Below are 19827 nucleotides of genomic sequence, written 5' to 3'. Positions count from 1 at the left end.
ATTTTTACCATTAGGTGATAATTTTTTTATCGACAGTGTTCATTTTTTGTGACGTTTTCCAATTTCTGAAAGTGGGTATGGCATGACGTTGTCATCGAGGACGATATTTTCATTTTCCGACATACGAATTTTGCAAATGTGATACATGGCAGATGGCAGTATCGAAATGTGAATTGTCGTGTATGGATTTGTTGTGAAGAATAATAGAGAAATATAGGAAAAAAAAATGGGACGAACAATTTACGCCGAGGAACATCTTCGCGCGTATTTAACGTCTCTAGGAAAACCAGATGGATACGTAATAGGGTTAATTTTAGGACAGGTTCGACTTTTCTTTTTTTCTTGTTTATTTTTCAATTTTCCTCGTGTCACAATGTTCCCTCGTTTTTAACATATGCGATAGTGGAAGATATGCAATGCAAATTTATGTTCGAGTTACTTTTTAAATTATTAAAATTTAAATGTACTCACTGTTCAAGTTGTGTTTCCTTTTTTTAATTTTAGAAGCAATAGTTTAAAAAAAGCTTTTTAGAATTTTAAATGTCAGACTTTAATGATAAATTATACATAATACTTATATCTGTATTAACTTTTTTTCTATTTGACATTACAGAGCTCTGGACAAAAAGACTACATAGTGCATTTAGCAAAGACACCACCGCCTCTAACTAAAAATATCGTAGAAGAAACATCAATTGGCTCTACGATTCTTGAAGAACAAGATACAGCAAATACATATATTAAATCTGTTAAGGATATACCCATCAGTTGGGTTGCTGATCACGCTAAACATGTATGTATTATTATCTTGACACAATTACAGAATGAGATATACAAGACTGACGTTCCATATTTTTATAAATTCTCATCTCTTTTTATATATATATTGAATGTATTACATAGAGATAATCATAACAGTACCTTGTCTTTTCTTTCATTTACAGGTTACAAAAATGCTGCCTGGTGGAATGTGGGTACTTGGTGTATTTCTTGTTGGACCTAAGGATATATTAGATAATACTAATAATGTACAGAAACTTAAATCAGTTCTTAATGCAATTTACAAAACTCTATCATGGAATAATAAGCACCTCTGTGGAAATAATCAGGATGAAAAGATTATATTGAATTTTAACAGCATTACACAAAAGTATGTTGCCTTTGCTGATTTCAGTAAACTCAAATTCTTTATACATATATGTAGTATTTCTTAACTAATTTAGTAATTTTTTATATTTTTAGATGTATTTGCAAGTCTATAGACATTATTAAAGACAATATATTAAAACCAGCCGACTGGAAATTCCAAGAAAGGGCAACTAAATGGCATCAACTTGAAGCTCTAGTAGACTTTGATAGATTATATCTTATTGCTGCAGATAAGGATCCTGAGACTTTCAAGAAACAGTTACAGGTATTAACAAATAAACAATGTATCATTATAATAATACTATATAAACTAAAAGCATAAATATCACAGAATATCTTGACAAGCGTAGCAGATTTAATCGATTCTTCACTCGTCGTTATCGAAGGGGAAGTGAGAGCTCCGGATGACACCTTAGAAACGATTGGTAAAAGAAAGAAGAATAGCAAAGAATGTAAAAGTAAAAAAAGCAATAACAATAACTCGCTTCAAGTTAGTCTGTACATTCCTTGTGTAAGTACAAATAAATTTATTTAATTATGTATTACAATTATAAATAGAAAATTAATTTATTAAATGAAATTTATTTTATCTTATCAGGAGCAAAATGATACTAATTCATCTATAAAAATAAGATCATGTAATGCATCGATACGATTAATTGGACAATTAGTTAGTAGAACATTTTTATATCAAAAAGCCAGTATTGCAGAAGCTAACATGGCTGTGAAACAAGATATAGTGAGATCTCTGGCAAGCAGATTGGAAATGCATTGGGACAGTTTAATAGAAGAAGAAAATGGTTCTCCCGAAGGTAAATTATGAATATCTTTTTAAGGGATATCTTTCTCAGTATAACGTAAATTTCGATACAATTTATATTTTTGCAATTTGCTTTCAGAAAATATCACGTTGCATGAACCACCGCGGAGGGTACTGATAGCGTTACCGGAAAACAAAGTCACGCTATCGGATTATCTCTTTCCCGGCGAAGGACCGCAGGAAGCATTATTGTCGTTACAAGAACTTCTAGATCTTAAGGTGCAAGAAAGCCAAGTACAAAAAGAAGTCGAACTACAAGCTGGTAAGTAGAAATGTAAACATTTCATTATAATAACTTCAAAAAGTCGCACATATATCATTATTTGAATGTGGTGACACAGATCCAACAGAATTTTACTGCCAAAGTGATGCCAATAATAAACCGTTGGACAGTAATACTGATACAACCAGAAATAATCATCAAACAAGCATTTATAAAATAACCGTTTATCTTACTGGATTAAGTATTGCGCTTATTATATTGATAATAGCTGTCCTTGTACATCGATTTCTCACGATTTAATATATATATTCGATATTTGTATTTCATTAATAATGTACTTGAGAGAGATACAGGCACACACACTGTGTTTTACACATTATATCTCAATATGTCTATTTTAAAATATAATACATTTTTTGAAATGTGTCTATATGTAAAAATATTAACTTATTTAATACACACTACAGAAAAACTAATATATAATACTTATTGTTTCTTTCTTTAAATACTATTAAAGCGCAATATTTTTATTTGCGAGATGATGTACTCGCACACACACACTTTTTTTTTTTTTTTTTTTTTTTTTTTTATTGACTAAAACTTTGTGAAAAACAAAGATTACAATTTCGGCCATTTATAAATGTTTAGTTTACAAGATATTGTTCATGTTTAATATATATTTTGAAAGGAAATACAATAAAATGCCATAAAATGTTTTCAACTTGCGTTATATATTATATGTATATGCGGATTTCATTATAGATCTACATAATATATACATGTACAGAATATCATACATATACAGAATATCATACATATATGTTATATACAAAAGAATAGCATTTTAGTTTTCATAATGACAATTCTTATATTCTTATATCATTAATTATGACAACTGCTATTTTATCAATATATTCTTCAATATTTATTCAGTTGAATAATACATAATTGCACAATAATGTCAAATTAGGTCATAACAAGTAATTTTGATACAAATTTCATCAATAAATCAGGCAGTGATAATTCTACTATTTAAATACTTGCTATTAGCGGCATTGCTTTAATAAATTTTGTAAATATCTGTAAAACTATGCTAACATGTATGAAAATTTTATTTACAAAACTTTTTACACTGTACACATGACAAATTCTTTCAAAAAGACAATATCTCTAAGAATATTAGGAAAATAACACAAGAAATATCAGTTGCATTTTTGCATTTTTCTGCAATAAAATATTGTTATTCATTATTGAAAGCTATTCCTCTCTCTGTCTCTTTCAAATTTTTTTCTTTCTATTCAAAGTCAAATATATTTAATTGATTACCTATATAATACAGCATACTTTGATCCTTTCTTTTAGTTCAAACACAAACAAGTGTTAGAAATATAGTTTGTACAAATGTAATGCTATACATTTTTTATATTTATTATATAGTAAAATCAGTTTCAATAATATATATCATCGTATATATATATATAATTTTAAATAATTAGATGAATTAGGTCAGAAAGTAAAAAAATAAATAAATTTTCTTATATATGATAAGTAACAAAAATTTGTGTGGATCAATAAAAAATGTAATAATATAAGATTTTTTCTCATCATTATCATATATCTTCTTTCAATTAAATATTTTCTTTTTATACAGAATTGCGAACAATCTACATATGTAATATATAAACAATAAATAACTCAACATATTAAAATAATACTTTTCAAAGTTCTTTTAAAAACTCCATTATAGCCTATAGAGGATATTACATTTAATAATACAGACGCTTTAGAGAATAGAAAAAATATATCATTTTGGCTCCTCTTTTTCTGGTGTATACATAATTATTAAAGCTGCATAAATACGATATAATAAATAATGCAGTTGTGGAAAATAATCTAATTATACAATGTTTCAATTTAAATTTTTCGTGCAATTATATAAATGTAATTATGTAAATAATCATATTTGTACTTTAATAATAGCATAAGTTCGGCCGTTTTTATTAGATTTATAATCTAATTTTCCTAGTTTCTTTTTTTTAAATCTCCCTCAAAATTACTTTTTCTCTCGAGAAAAAGCATAACACGATAATTATCTACTTATTATAATTAATAATGATACTAATAATTACATCTGCATGTATCATTTCGTGATTATCATTTCATACGCGAATTATTCACAACAAAGGTGTAACAAACAAATTGCATTTCATGCTTTAAATTCAATATTGTTAAAATTGCGCTATCCATACCAACGGATAGAAGGCGACAGAATTTTTCAATTCTACCGAATTTGTGGATAGCTGAATTTTATACTACACCCATTTTTATAAGCCCCGACTGACTTCCTCTACCGACGCTCGCATCTTCCAACGAATCCAAGTCCAAGGCAGATTCTATCATAGTCGTATCTTGTAACAGTCTTAGTCTAGACGCGGACAACGGAGTCGTTACTGCCGGAATGGAAGATGTATCCAGAGCGGAGGAAACGACGACACTTTGACGAGGAGGCAACGGAGCGATTTCGTCGATATCAATTGGTGCTATATTGAGAGACGCTAACGGTATTTCGTTGCTAACAAGTTGACTTATGCTGTTTGTCGTACTACCTAAAAACAAAATTCACAACGGCAAATAAGTAACTCCAATGTTTACGGTTTTACTACAATTTTTTGTTGGACAATTTGTACAAAAGTGCACATACACAGCATTAAGAAAAAAATAAATAATTGCTATTAAATCGTGTGGGACAAGCTGTTATATGAAACTTCTTTAGAGAACATAAAAAGAGGAAAAAACCATATTGTACAATTATTATCAAGAAAGTGCAGCGTTGGCTGTATGTGTTTCTTACACGCAAAATGTCAGCAGTACCAATGCAACCTCTCGTTGTAATTTAAATTATTTAACTCATTCTCAGCACATTCCATAAAATTAATAGTCTATATTAGATATATCATTACGACAAATTTTTCTTGCAAACATTCTGTTTATTTATCCTTAATAAAATAAATAGATTTACTTTTATTCTTTAATTATTTAGACTTTTTACCCTTTTATATATTTACCCTTATATATATTTCTTTTTGTTCTATCATACATAAATGCAATCACAAAAATTTTGAAATAGTACAATTTTTACTGAATTTTAAATTTCTGTAAATTTATAAAGAAAGAGTTGGAATATAAATATAATTATATAAATAAATTATAAATCTCAGACATTTTTAAATAAAAAAAAGCATTTTTCATGCACTCGATACATTTTTTTACGTATATTATGTCTATTAAAACTTATTTACAAATTATATATATATAACATTTTGTCTTTCGTATGTATAATATAAAATCCCAAATTGTGGAGCAATCAATTAGTCACAAACCATAAACCCTGTAATTAACACACTTCCTAAAATTAGTCTCATAAAAATATTTAAAAACGTCACGTGTGATTTATTAATGCTAGTGAAGATAAATCAGATCATTCATATACCATATATATAACATTCACAATAATGATCAAAATGTATGAAGTAAACTTACCAAATAGTACGCTCTGAGCCCTCGATAACAGGACGTAATTTTAAACAACAAAGAAATACAATTTATTGAATTGTCCAAAATTTTACTAACTATTAAAGACCTTAGGTATATATATATACATAAAAATATATTTATACCTAAAGAAAACAAACTGGCTTTTACAACAATTTAATATTGAAAAAAAAATTAATACTAAGAATATATGTCTTGTGTATATATATATATATATATATATATATATATATATATACACTATAGTTTTACTTGTCTTTATAACGAAAACTATGCAATTAATTAAGATGGAAAAAATTTGAACCGAGAGACTATTGAGTGCAGAATAATGATAACAGATTTAAAACTTCGAAATATATAAACTATAACTTAAAAAAAGTATTAAGTATATATAAAAGAGAACAATTACGCCTTAAATAAATACGATTGTTGTATGCCTTATATCTCTTAACTTTACTTATATATCATCATATAACCATAATATAGATATTTTACATTTAAAATAAAAATCTATACATAACACAAAACGGTACTTTCAAAAAATAAATAGATCTCTTTTGCAACAATTAATTTTAACTGTCAACTTGACAAATGTCAAATGTATATATAATTTTTTTTTTCAATTCCCAATGAAAAATATCAAGAACAATTGTATATATAACCATTTATATATACAAATTAGAGCACCTTTTTAGTGCGAAAGATTTGGAGAATAGGACGAATCATATTAAAGCTTTCTAACATTACAAATCCACAATTTCTTTGATAAGAGAATATAATAATTATTTTTATCGTTTTTCTCCGCTTCTCTATAATCAAATCTAATATTTAAATAAATGCATTATTGTTGGTTTATGTATAACAAACGTTAAATATCCTCGTTATCACTCAACGAACTCATAATGAAACGTCGATTCAAGAGATCTTCTTCCGTACTATCGCTCGGACATAACGAATTCTCGGCATACGATAATTCGTTGGTCAGATTTGTTAGCGGTCCAGAGCCGAATCTATTAACGACGAGGCCGATCGCAGTCTGCCCGATGATCGGTATACCACCCGTACCTAATATACGCGCCGGCAGAATATTCTTCGTTATCGGATACTTTAAGCTGTGCTCGGCACACCGCAAATTATTATATTTAAGCATATGCGGGGATTGCACGAGTCGCAACGGATCCTCGGAATAACATTGTGGAAATTTTTGCAGATCGGTATAACCGTTCTTCTCGCTTATTTGATAACGTAGAGAATCCTCGGAGTATCTCTGAGGATATTTTTGAAGATCAATGCCGTATTTCTGATCCCCTATGCCGTATTTCTGATCCCCTACGCCGTACTTCTGATCCCCTATGCCATATTTCTGATCTCCTATGCCGTATTTCTGATCCCCTATACACTGATCGTAGATGAGATTGTTGTCCGAGCATCTGTGATATTCCTCTCTACATCTGTGAGGATACTTTTGCAAACCCTCCTCGCATCTGCACGGATACTTTTGAAATTCTGGATTTAATCGGTCTATCTCAGTGTTATATTTAATATGTTTCACAGACTCCTGAGAGCAATGCTGCGTCGGATATGGCGGCACATACGTATCATTTATATATTGGCGCGGATATTTTGGTAGATCCTCGGGGCAACGCGTAGGATGTCTTAAAAACGTCAACTCACCGTTTATTGACTCTATTCTCGGAGAATGTTGACCGCTGATTAAATTGTTCATCGAGCCCGTGAGATCCGTAGTAGGACTTGTTTGAACCGTACCGTTTGACTGTTATAATGAATAAGACAAAATAAAAAGATTAATCATATATCTTGCTCATTAAACAACATCTATTGCATTTAATCTATTTTTAGCATACAAAATAGACTAATAATAATAAATGCACTATAATTCATAATTACCTGAGGCTGCACAATCTTGGCAGTACCATATGTCTTATTATTAGTGATCATGTTATCATCACCAATTGATTCGTGTTCTGCTCGATATTCGGGTGTGACTATTCCTCTTCGATCTGAAAAGATATGATCTGAGAATGAATATAAATCCAATATAAAATAACAGAATAAAAGAACGATAGCTGCATTATTTCTTTTAATTCCACAACTTGTACTTATTTACAAATATATTATTAATTATTTTATATATGTATATTAATATTAAATATTTGGAAAGAAATCTTACCGATTAAGCTAGGTGGAGCTGGTCCACATAGAACATAAAAAAAATTTCCACAAATATTTCCTTGACTATAGGGATTAAAATTGTCCTGACCTCTCCTATTCGTGAACGATCCTTTAATCTATTATGAAATAACAGCAAAAAAGACAATTAAAAAAAATGATTTACACAACTTGGACATAATTTTGTCAAGCCTACTTACATCTTCATTAGTTGTTTGATTACTGCTAGTTAAATAGGTGTGAAAGCCAGCAAGGCCTAAAATGCTCCAAACAGAGAAGAAACATATGACTCCCACAATAACACTGCTCGGGGATAATTTGACAGCTTCTAAGAATGGCTTATTATCCTTTGTAACTGTAATCACGATATAAAAATAAGATAAATGAATATAAAACATTGCTTTTAATTTTTCTAAAATATTTACTATTTATTTAGTGATTCAGGAATTAAAGCAACTTACGCATAATTAGATGAGTGACTGCGCATATAAATATAAAGACACAAAGAAATGCTAGGGATACTATAAAAGCATAGAAATATCTATAATTTCTTCTGCCCACGCAATTGCCAACCCATGGGCAATGATGATCAAATCTCTCTGCAAAAATAGTTATCTTTAAAATCACGTGTAATATTTGTGATTAATTATCAGTGAAATCGCTATATAATATTAATCTTGATATACATCTGATAATAGAAAAGAGAACCAAAGTATTGCAGATATCTTAAAGCAGATAATCTAATTTTGATAAATAATCTACTTCTTAAAATTAAATAACAGATATACATACCTACACAATTGTCGCATAAACTGCAATGAGAGGCCCTTGGTGGCCTAAATATTTTACATGTGAAACAATATTTTAGTTTCACTGGTTGCCCTCTAATTAAGACTTCTTTTGTTCTAGGAGGAGGTCTGTATGTTTTAGAATTGCCATTGTTTGGTACTTCTAAAATTCAGGAAAAACAAAAAAAATATTTTAATTTAACATTCAAAATTTATTATAAACAAGAGATTTTTTCCATTATTTCTATATTTAAATATTAATGGCACTCTATAAAATAGCCAAGACAATCTGTTTATAAATGTATATATTTCAATATATTGGATTTATACCGATTTGCTTTTCAATATAAGCTGCTTCGTCAGGTGTTGCTCTTGGAATTACTCCAGGATCACTGAAGCTTGTACGGAACAAAGCAGACATTACAAATATGAATAACAAGGCTCCTATTACTGGTATTGCTGGTGTTACATGTAGTGCCAAATACGGACAACTGGAAAAGAAGATAATTTCATTTTGCTAATGCATATACAAAGGCATCGCAATCTCTTTGCTAATATATTCAATCTCATAAAATATCAAGACTCATAAATGTCAAGACGTACTATTCTTGTTTTGCATAGAGAAGATAAAAATACGCAAGCTGTGTAATAATTTATCTTCAAATTATCATCCTACCAGAAGATTCTTTACTTATAAGATGAAATATAAATTTAAAAAAAATGTATAATATATATATCCTATCCTATCAGAAGATTCTTTACTTAAGAGAAGAAATATAAATTTAAAAAAAAATGTATATAATATATAAATTTGTGCTCACTCAAAACCAAAGAACAATCCACTCGTCCCGACGATGAGGCACACTGTGACGTAGAATACTCCGGTTTGCGGTGCCATCATCACCCTGCCGTCGCAGCAAAAGCGATTCCTGCCCGGGAATAGCTCCCATTTTCGCGTGATGTGAGGCATCTTGCTCGTGGCTAAAGTTCCTCTCACGTATTGCCATATATGACCGTAGAACGGCGATATATCAAAATCATACGATCGTGTCTGTTTGACGTTCCCGCACGAGTAACATTCGGACAAACATGTCTCATCTTGCCCGCTCCGTTCGAGACACACCGCGGAAGCCAGTAGCAACATCCATGTATCTATTCATCGCTTTACGCGGGGGAATCTGCCTGTTGAGCCACTACTTGTCCACTCGATGACGTTCAAAGGTCCGGAGTCGAGAGCCACGAGGACTCGCGATAAGAATCCGAACTTAACCTTAATTTTATTCGTAATTATTATCTAAGGTAAAAAGAAAATATCGCCCGGAGTATCTTTGCGAGACTAGAAGCACCAGGACACGCACAGTTATAATTTTTTTTTTTTATGCAAACTTGAAACCTCTTTGCGCGTCCGCGACGCCGTCCGTCATCGTCCGCCTCGCGGAGGCCACCGACTCCAAAGGGTCGCGCACAGTCCCCGAGGAGGAGGAAGGACCTTCTCGTTAATCCGCCCGAAATTGGGTCAACGAGGCCCGCTCACGAATCGCCCGCGAGCAGCATCGGTCGTTCGAAAATCCGACATATTTCCCGAGAACCGTCTCTCATATCCTTCCTCTCTTAACTCGACCTCGTCGTCATCGTCGTCGGGACATACACAACCTCCGGGGCCGATGATGACAATAAACGCGCATATTTACACGAAACGCGAAACACACACACACACATACACATAGACACACGGAAGAATGTTGTATGTCACCCGCGACGTGTTCACTCGCGAAGCGCCCTCGCGCGACTGACGCGAAAACGCCACGTGACTCGAGACTCCCGAGTCACGTGGTTACGTCTCGAGGCCACGTGACTTTGTGCGATTTCGATTCAAATACGCGCCCAACTTCACGCTGATCATCGATTGTCGATCTGTCGATCGTCGTCACGTCGAGGGACCACGTCTCTTCCAGGTACGCGGCCTTTATTTTTTCTTTACGACGATATATATATTTCGTACGATTTCCGAGGATGAGGAGAGATGACGTCATTCACGGAGTCGCAGGAAGCGAGGAGAGAATCGCAGGGATGCAACTACGCGGGAGCGTGACAACGACGACGACGACGATGATGGAGGACGCGACGCGTCCTGCTAATAACCATCTCCTCGTTGCAGGCGCATCGGCAGGTAAAAAAGGCGTCCTCTCGATTAACGGGCGTCGCGAGATTGATTATTTAAACGGCAGGGAGGGTCGCGCGAGCGCGACTTATCGCCCCCGTTGCAAAATGGGTCGTCGACGCAATGCGGTACGTCGCCGCGCACCGACACGCACACATACACACGTATATATACATGTACATGCACACACGTTGTATGCTACGTGTGCATGTGACCGAGGGAATCCTGGAAATCGAACGATTCCGGTGTCATCATCTTCGAGAGCACGAACAGCATCTTCGATCGCATCCAATTTCCACTAGGTTAGATCATTTCCACATTTTGACAGCTGTCAAAATTTGGAAATGACAAAAACTATATATATATATTTTTTTATATATATACCCAGATAGAATAAACATAATAATGACATCATTATAATTTTATTCATCATTTAATTAAAATAAATTATCTGGACAATATAATGATTAAAAAATAAATCAAAGAGGTGACAAGAGGAATCAGATTGATTTATTTGAATATAATTAGATGAATTGTGGATATAGCAATATAGAATAAATAAATAATTGTAAAATATATAAAAATTGTTTTCCAAGATCACTTTTAAGTGATGTCATCACGATGTCATTCTGAGTGTATTTTACCTAGGTATAGATCCTTTTCAGGATCTATCGTTCCCTCGGCGCCGTCGTCGCGCAGCGACGAGTGTAAACAGCTGATTCCACCGTACAAATAGCTACATCGAGGTATAAATATGCAAAAAAAAGACTATAATTCAAGCTCAACCATGACAGACTGCATCATTATTCAGCGCAAAAACGAATTCATCTCGACCGATCATTAAATCACGTTGCAACGTAATCAATTTTGCAATTTATCTCTTTTTTTATCACATATATATCAATGCGCGGATAAACTTTTTTGCAGTTGACCTTTATTACAAAAAAGAACATCAACAGAGACATAAACCGGTCGAAATCTCTTTCTCTCAATCAAAGAAACGATAAATACATAAACATAAAATCATCGAATGATATGAACTATATATATATATATACTAATTTTCTTCGTGAAATCTTGTAGACGTCCCGGGTACAAACTGCGAAGCAGCTCATCATCACAAACGGGAGAAGGAGGGCGCGATCCCACGTCTGGACGGGATGGATCATCGAGCGGCAGGTAATCGATAAACCCTGCGATAATTCTCGCTGTTTTGCGGGAATCCTGCACCCCTTCTGCAGGAGAAGAGGATTCTTCGAATAATAAAGGATACGCGCCGGGATCGGATGAGATATCAACAGGCATATCAAGAAGTCGGCGGATCATCATCGCAGCGTCCGTGAGGTCGACCTCCCTCTCGACGCGACCCTCGACGAAGCTCTCTCCCTCTCTCGGAGTCGTATCTACGATCGAAGATACAGAACCGAAGCGAACGACGGCGGCAGCGGCGAGGGTCGCCTCGAATGAAGGGGTAGGGTCGCTATAGCGAGAGTGTGTGGGGAGGATATAGGAAGAGTGGTAGAGCTCGACGGGGTTTCGAGAGGGAGAGAGGGAATCGTCGATATAGGGTGCATGAATCGTCGTCGTCGGAGAAAGAGAGAGAGCGAGCGGGCGCGGATGGACGGACGGACGCAAACGCTGAAATCAGCTCGGGCGATCGATGCGATAAATGGATGCGTGCGATTGGTAGCCGGGAAAATCGATGATGAACACCAGGGGGGCATATCCTACCCTCCTCTCTGCCTCTCTTCTAGCCGGCTTTCGCCGGCGAGCCGCGCCGCGCCGCGCCGCGGAGAGGATGGAGCAAAGACCGAAATATCGATTTTTAGGCCCCTACGCGGCGGTTCGTTCGATGCTCGTGTCTACCCCGTGCCCCGTGCGTCCTGTCCGCGCCAAGCGCCTTTCAAAACACCGACGACGCGCGCGAGATACGCCGCGCTCTCGTGCACGCACAGTAGTGTGCTCGTCATCCCCGTCATCGACGTTGTTCTGTCCTTAAGGATTCATAATATCGTTGTCGCGCGTCCAAAAGTACAGATCGTCCGGGTGAATCCTGCGAATATTCAGTTGTCAGAGTTGTGCGCCGATGTTTTCAGGTAAATCGCGACAACGAGGTAAAAACGAGGAGACGTCTGGTCAGACCGAGAAGAGAGAGAGAGAGAGGGGGAAGCGATCGAGGGTTCGTCGCGACGCATTCTCTCTCTCTTTCTCTTACGTCTCTTCTCCCCGTGGATGATTCACGAGCGAGCGACGATATCAAGCGCGAATCTCTTCCTCGTTAGCACGACCAAGTATTTCCGGTGTAATTCGTACATACGTGTATATATAATATATACGTATATATCCGCGACGTAATAGTACACGCGACCCCCGATCTCCGTATATTGAGAGGGTGCGAATGAAGGGTGTCGTGTCGGATCGACGAATTCGGCGGTCAGCGCATCCTGATTGAGTTTGCAAATTCGATTAACGTTGTGCGGCGAGGTTGTATATGGAGATTGGGGAATAATCTCGCGGCGTGAGTTGATCACGTTGCGCGACTTATTATCGGCCTGCATTGATCTGTATACGGGCGGCGACGACGACGACGACGACGACGTGACCAAGGAGAGACAGCTCCGTTCTCGAGTCGTGAGTGAAGGCTTGAAACCGTGATCTCGCAAGCTCGAGTAATATTATAATTATCGTTCTTGCGACAGAACTTCATTTCTCTGTGTCGCATCTCTCTCTCTCCCTTTGTATCGATTTTTCAAACGATTTGTACAATTTCGGAGTAGCATGAACAGTGTTATTGATATGTCAAGTTTATATACGTGAATTATTATCGCGATACAATCGCAGTGGAGATAAAAGTCGAGATAAGCGACAGGAGGAATTCGTGGATCACGCGGATCATTCGCTAGATCGCGACGCTTTTCGAGATCGGAGCGATCATGGCGACGTGTGGCCTCTCTCTCTAAAACACCCTTGCAAGATATATAATCGCTTCGGTGGAATCGCTTAATCACAACGATAGATCGATACAGATAAAAATACGCGAGATGCTGAAAAACATTCAATGCTAAATTATATAATTTGATCGGTTTATCAATGAGAGATTATATCGTTAAGCAACAGGCTCATCGCATTAGTACATTAAAATTTTCTACAAACGTATACATATACAATATAATCTCTCTTTGGTTTTTACTCTATATCACTCTCTTGTATCGATTAGATAAATTAATTAAGATAAATTAATGTACAGGGGCGGATATTAAAATTCTCTACAAACATATATACATACATACATACACGTCATAAATAACTTGATGAATTAATTGAGATAAATTAAGAAGCGTACAGTAAAATTCTCTACGAACATTATATACATAATCTCTTTTTGATTTTCATTCTATATCAGGTGTATCGATTAAACAAATTAATTTGCGAAATGTATGTTATTTAGATATAACGCTGAATGATAATATTATCTCTTTGTATTTTCACGCTTGTCTAATCCGGTATCGCGCTCTTGTTTAATGTAGAAAAGATGGCAATCGCAGCTTCGGAGAATTATCAGCTCAAGTGGCACAGCTATGGGGCGCATCTGCATAGCTCCGTGGCGACGTTGCTTCATTCGGAGTCCTTCGCGGATGTTCTCCTGGCGACGTCCTGCGGTCGACACGTGGCTGCTCATCGGTTCGTCCTCGCGGCTTGCTCGTCGTACCTAAGTCACATTTTCCAGACGTGCCACTTCGGCGCGAACACCAATGCTCCGATAATCGTGGTTGGTGCAATCGTTTTTTTTTTATCCTTAATTGCTAATTTAAAAATCTAGCAAAACACGCATACAGATTCGATAATGTTATTTCGTTTCCTTTTCAGGTATTGCCTACAGAGATCGGATATCGTACGCTAAAAATCCTGATACAGTACATGTACAGCGGCGAAGCCACCGTGACGAATGATCAGCTGGAGGGAGTCTTGAAAGCCGGAGATATACTGCGTGTACGTGGACTGTGGAGATCGAACACTGGTAGCAGCAAGAAGGAAAATATACAGTCGAATAATCAGAAGATCGAACGCGACAAGCGGGAACCGTCGCAGCTGACCGGGCAGATACAGAAGATCAAACTGGTGCAACCAACCGCCGAAAAGATAGTCGAGAACGCGCAGCAGACAGCCACGGCGTGTCAAAATAATGTACAACCTTCGAAGCCGGTCGAGAGGAAGAGCACCGAGAAGATCATCGAAGAGAAAACCAACGAATCCGACGCCAAAAAGATCTTGGAGGAGAACAAAAATAATGAACAGAATAAAAACAAGGAGAATCTCGAGACGAATAGCAAGAAGAAGAAATCTGTTAGCAGTGACGTCGAATCGAACAAATCGAAGAGCGAAGGTGGCGATAACGTGAGACACCATTTTTTTGTAGATTTAGTTGTAATAACAAAAAAAAAAAAGAGAAGCATTCTCATAGTTTTTTCCTTTTTTTTAGACGGAACTAAATCTGGAACTGTTAGTAAAGGATGAGCCGATCGATTGGGAAGAGTCGATCGATCCGTCGGAGTCGCTGACGATAGACCACGAGATCGATATCAAACCGGTACGTTAAAATAAAATAGCTATCTTATAATATTTTTACATTGAAGAAACGAGAGGTAATAACAGTTGCTATTGTTTCCTTCGCAGGAGATTGTGCACAGTGCGGATGAAGATGGAGACATGGAAGAGGAGGAATATACACCATTGACATGTGACATGTGCAGTCAAACGTTTAACAGGCCGTCAGATTGGGTGAGACATATAGAATTCACGCACGCTGACATGACTGAAAATCGGAGAAAGAAACGGAAGGTATTTTTTCATACAATATTATTCGCAATTGATGCTATAAAGTCACAGAAATTTTGTGAAACGAGGAAACGCGATGATTTCAGGACGACATGAACGACGACAGCAAAGACTTCCCGCCTCTGAAATGCGATCTATGCGGCAACATGTATTCCACGCCCCAAGAGTGGGTACGTCACATACAAACGGAGCACACGGAGGAACAACTGGCCTTGATGAACAATTCGGCGCCCCCCAAGCCCAAGAGGGTACACAATCACCAAAAGTTATGTAACATATGTCAAAAGGAATTCCCGAGCCACGCCTCGATGGTCATCCACCAGAGAACGCATACGGGCGAGAAGCCTTTCCTCTGTTCCTACTGCAAAAAAGGCTTCAATGTAAAGAGCAATCTATTGAGGCATTTAAGAACACTGCATGACAAATATGTGCATCCCAGCTTATACGGGAGTAATGGTAGCACGAACGCTTAAAAAGGCTCTTTCACATTCCTTTCCGAAACATATACATATATATATATATATAAATATATATATTTCTGTTTTGCATGGCGCCTCAGTCGTGGAGAGACTAATACAGCATCTTATCTATATGTTCAATATTATGATATTGAATCTGAATTTAGACTGAACGCGTATCTATGTAACGTATAAAAGGATGCCAAATCGGAACGTGACGTGTGGAACTAGCAGAATCGAGATCTGTGTTGTAATCTCCACTAAAAAAAAAAGCATAACTGAGCGCATTTTAAAAATTCCCAATGCATATTGGAGAGAAATCTATACAAACTATTTTTTCTAAAGGGTAGAATTATCGCGTTCTTTATATATATATATATATATAATAATCTTCTTTTCAATCGTGTATAAAATATATAATAGAACTCCTCTCTCGTTAAAAAAACTTTTGATTGAGTTAAACAAGAAAGCAATATCAGGGCTTTAATACCAAAGAGGCTGATTAATATTGCCAAAACGCTCTTATTTTGTTGTTTTAAACTGTTTCTCTTTTCCTCGAATGTAGTGCACGCATAAAACAAGTTATTTAAAAAATTTTTTTTTCTTTGTTCAAGTATAAAGAGAACAAATGCTGAATGATTTTATTATTTATGAAGATCTGTCAATCGAGGAGTGCTTGCGTGTAAAATAATTCTATAGTATAAATCGATATTTAACGATTAATTATTAACTTAATTATTTAGAGTAATTATACGAGAAATCCAAATTATGTAAGATTTAACTGTATACTTCTAGGCTATTCCATCCATGATAGCCCTTTTATTCCCTCTGCTCGTAAGTTAATTATGTATTTTTATATTAAAATAGCTTATACACACAAATGTATAAGAAATAATATTAAGCAAAACTTGGAATTTCGATCTAGGCTAGGATATTAAGAGTATAACATAATATTTAAAAATTTATCAAATTTTTTGGAGATATATTGAGTTCTTCTTACACATAAAAAGAAAGAAAACACAATGCGATATTATCAAAATACTGTCACAGTCTCTGGAACAGTAACAATGTGAATATTGATTAAGAGGATGACACCATTTTGCTATATTAATCATTGTGTCACTCTACTATAAATTTTAGTGTCAATTCTGCATTACGCTAGCACTGTGACAAGCCAAATAACTTTTAAATGTAAAATTCAAATAATATATTACCTTAAAAGTACATCTAATTTTGCGTTACTTGTACCTCAATATTGAATACGGCATATTTAATTTTCTCTCCATTAAAATACATGTATGATATTGTCCCCTTATTAGAATTAACGTGTCAAGCCGATTCATCTTTTTCTATTGAAATAAATATGATAAATATATAAGAAAAAAAAGTACTAGGACACATTTTCCAAAGCAATAAGTAACTTAATATGATATTGATAATTACAGTTTAGTGTATACGAACATTTCATTTATTTTAATTTTCCTCCTCGTCATCGATCTTGGGCGCCAGGTAATACCTGATGTGTCCAATATCTCCAATCTTATATTCACATACTAAAGGCACATCGTCAGACATGGACAGTTGAACTTGATTGCAAAGAGGACCAGCCTTTACAAAACAATTCAAATAACGACAAGAAAATGTTAACTTTACTGGTTCCTGCATGTTAACTACTACTGCTTCCTCTTCATTATCAGCGTCTGCAGTCTGTGCTAATTTGATATTAGCTGCAAAAAAAATAGGAAAGAGCAATATGTATAAGTTGGAAGGATCATAATAAATCAAATTTAAATTTAATAATTGTTTAAATTTAACTCTATTGTGAGTCAATGATTCTCACAAAAAACTATTCAAAAATAGAGTATTAGTATTATTTCTTTAACAGTAATACCTCTCTTAATCTCAATAGTTTTTATAAATCACAATTATATTCACAATAAAGTTTAATTCAAACTATTAAAATTAAAAATTTGAACTTTATTTATATAATAATCTCTATATATTTTGTTTAAAGCACAAAACAAGTGAGGCTTTTTATGAAATATGCAACATTTTCTATGTCACAATTATAATTATCAACAAAATTTTCAATTCTTGTCTGAGTATCTCTCTGTATAAATCTACAAAACTTATTCTATAGTTTTATTTGATTATTCAATATCTTTACAGTGTTTCAATAATCAAATATTTATAATAAAAATATTCTTGATAAGAATAAAATGTAAACAAGTATAATTTTTGTTCTTTAACAAATAGAAAAATAAACATTTCAAATACATTTTCAGTTAATAATCTTCCAATTTGTAATCAATTTTAATCTATCATTGTACAGACATGAAAAGTCTCAATATTAAGGAAAATATTAATAATATTCTATTCCTCTTGCTCTTTAATAAATAGACAAAACACCTTGTAAATACATTATATCTACAGCACACATCTATTTCTAAAATATATACATGTAAAATATAATAATTACCTGAGCCATAATCACCAGTTGCACTGAATTTTATACCTTCTTTGGTACAGGCAAAAGTTATAGATTCTCCAAACTGACTCAAATCTCTGCATATGCGAGTAAATTCTGCAGATGGCATTTTCACGACACACGAGTAAGAGGTTTCCTATAAAACAAAAATATATATATCAACATTAATAATAAATATATACAATAAAGTATGTCATTTATGAGAAATATCATGTTTTTTAATATCATCTCATTATTTATATCTAACAAGTGAATCCCACAGGATCACTAGTATTCATATTTAAGTAAATCTCACAGGAATGCCAAGGTGCTCCTGATCCATGTTGATCAGCTTCATTTCATATTCGGCGAGCTTGTCTTTGTTCGGCGATTCGAATATAAAAACGATAGATTCGGGATTATCTAAAGCCCTGAGGGTTACTGTGTCTTCCGCACCAGCACATCGCAGGATCTTTGACATGCTGGAAAAACATTTCACATGATTGTAATGCAGAAGAATAAGACAGATCATTTATTTAATAAAATATATTTAATAAAGTATATTAATATAAATAATAATAAATAAAAAATAAAAATAAGTACAATAAATAAATATTAATAAATACAAGCAGGGAATCAAAGGATGAGCCTTTATTTCCTATTTCGAGAAGATTCCTCGGGATATTCATAACCTTCAAAAGCTGTCAAAAATTCCACTCACCAGCTGATGCTCATCCCCATCGACAAATTCCGGTCGCAACGATACTTGTCAAAGCCATCACTCCTGAGGTTTAAGGATACCAGGGAAACGTGAGCGTTGTCCATCGCCTGGACCTGGATCCCCGAGTCGGAACATTCGAACGTCGCTTCCGTCAGGAGATCCTTCACCGCGTCCAATACCTTCTTCAGGATCGCGCTCTGCGTCAGACGTGCCTCGAACATGGTGACGTTTGTTTTTGCCTGACAGATTCCGTGACTTCGAGTACTTTGGACGAAAAGAAATGCGGGAAAATCGTGTGAATTCTGCTTGCGGAACCGAATCAGCCGAAGCAACACAAAGCAACAGGCATCCTCGCGCCTTCACGAGACATTTACCCGCCTTTTCTCGCCAGTTCAAACGGAAGTAGATGGCAACCTTGAATTGTCAAAAATCATGGCATCCGGTATTCAAAGAGGATAGCAA

General features: G+C 34.9%; 4 protein-coding genes across 13 annotated transcripts; 2 read left to right on the top strand and 2 right to left on the bottom strand.

Moving 5' to 3' along the window:
* Positions 1–56: 56 nt before the first annotated feature.
* Positions 57–5210, top strand: LOC114940443 (protein odr-4 homolog). 2 transcript variants are annotated; one of them, XM_085480885.1, is made up of 8 exons: positions 57–322; positions 614–793; positions 945–1150; positions 1243–1414; positions 1481–1660; positions 1748–1961; positions 2049–2231; positions 4611–5210. In XM_085480885.1, the coding sequence occupies exons 1-8, from the start codon at positions 227–229 to the stop codon at positions 4619–4621; spliced, it is 1242 nt and encodes a 413-aa protein (XP_085337011.1). In that variant the 5' UTR covers positions 57–226; the 3' UTR covers positions 4622–5210. The 2 variants fall into 2 exon arrangements, with proteins under 2 accessions (XP_085337011.1, XP_085337010.1); XM_085480884.1 differs by lacking the exon at positions 4611–5210 and adding an exon at positions 2311–2908.
* A 968-nt stretch (positions 5211–6178) lies between these two features.
* On the bottom strand, positions 6179–10531 carry app (Palmitoyltransferase app). Its single transcript, XM_085480877.1, has 8 exons — positions 9544–10531; positions 9053–9213; positions 8727–8885; positions 8396–8533; positions 8135–8289; positions 7936–8053; positions 7653–7765; positions 6179–7518 (listed from the first exon to the last, which is right to left on the bottom strand). Exons 1-8 carry the CDS (start codon positions 9864–9866, stop codon positions 6613–6615), a joined length of 2073 nt encoding a protein of 690 aa, XP_085337003.1. The 5' UTR covers positions 9867–10531; the 3' UTR covers positions 6179–6612.
* On the top strand, positions 10163–17401 carry LOC114940440 (uncharacterized). Of its 8 annotated transcripts, XM_029315133.2 has the most exons (8): positions 10219–10677; positions 10735–10892; positions 11967–12062; positions 14411–14652; positions 14751–15278; positions 15364–15471; positions 15558–15722; positions 15806–17401. In XM_029315133.2, the coding sequence occupies exons 2-8, from the start codon at positions 10736–10738 to the stop codon at positions 16190–16192; spliced, it is 1683 nt and encodes a 560-aa protein (XP_029170966.1). In that variant the 5' UTR covers positions 10219–10677; position 10735; the 3' UTR covers positions 16193–17401. The 8 variants fall into 8 exon arrangements, with proteins under 8 accessions (XP_029170967.1, XP_029170966.1, XP_029170969.1 ...); XM_029315134.2 differs by having other exon boundaries at positions 10163–10892; positions 14411–14649; XM_029315136.2 differs by lacking the exons at positions 10219–10677; positions 10735–10892 and adding an exon at positions 11543–11629.
* On the bottom strand, positions 17131–19756 carry PCNA (Proliferating cell nuclear antigen). 2 transcript variants are annotated; one of them, XM_085480894.1, is made up of 5 exons: positions 19366–19756; positions 18961–19126; positions 18657–18801; positions 17621–17904; positions 17131–17526 (listed from the first exon to the last, which is right to left on the bottom strand). In XM_085480894.1, exons 1-4 carry the CDS (start codon positions 19584–19586, stop codon positions 17651–17653), a joined length of 786 nt encoding a protein of 261 aa, XP_085337020.1. In that variant the 5' UTR covers positions 19587–19756; the 3' UTR covers positions 17131–17526; positions 17621–17650. The 2 variants fall into 2 exon arrangements, with proteins under 2 accessions (XP_085337020.1, XP_029170974.1); XM_029315141.2 differs by having other exon boundaries at positions 17639–17904.
* Between the last annotated feature and the right edge of the window lie 71 nt (positions 19757–19827).

Source organism: Nylanderia fulva, unplaced genomic scaffold, assembly GCF_048542155.1.
Source record: "Nylanderia fulva isolate GAGA-0341 unplaced genomic scaffold, ASM4854215v1 Scaffold16, whole genome shotgun sequence".
Classification (NCBI taxonomy): domain Eukaryota; kingdom Metazoa; phylum Arthropoda; class Insecta; order Hymenoptera; family Formicidae; genus Nylanderia; species Nylanderia fulva.
Note: the sequence above shows the minus strand (reverse complement) of the source record. Positions and strands in the feature narration are given on the sequence as shown.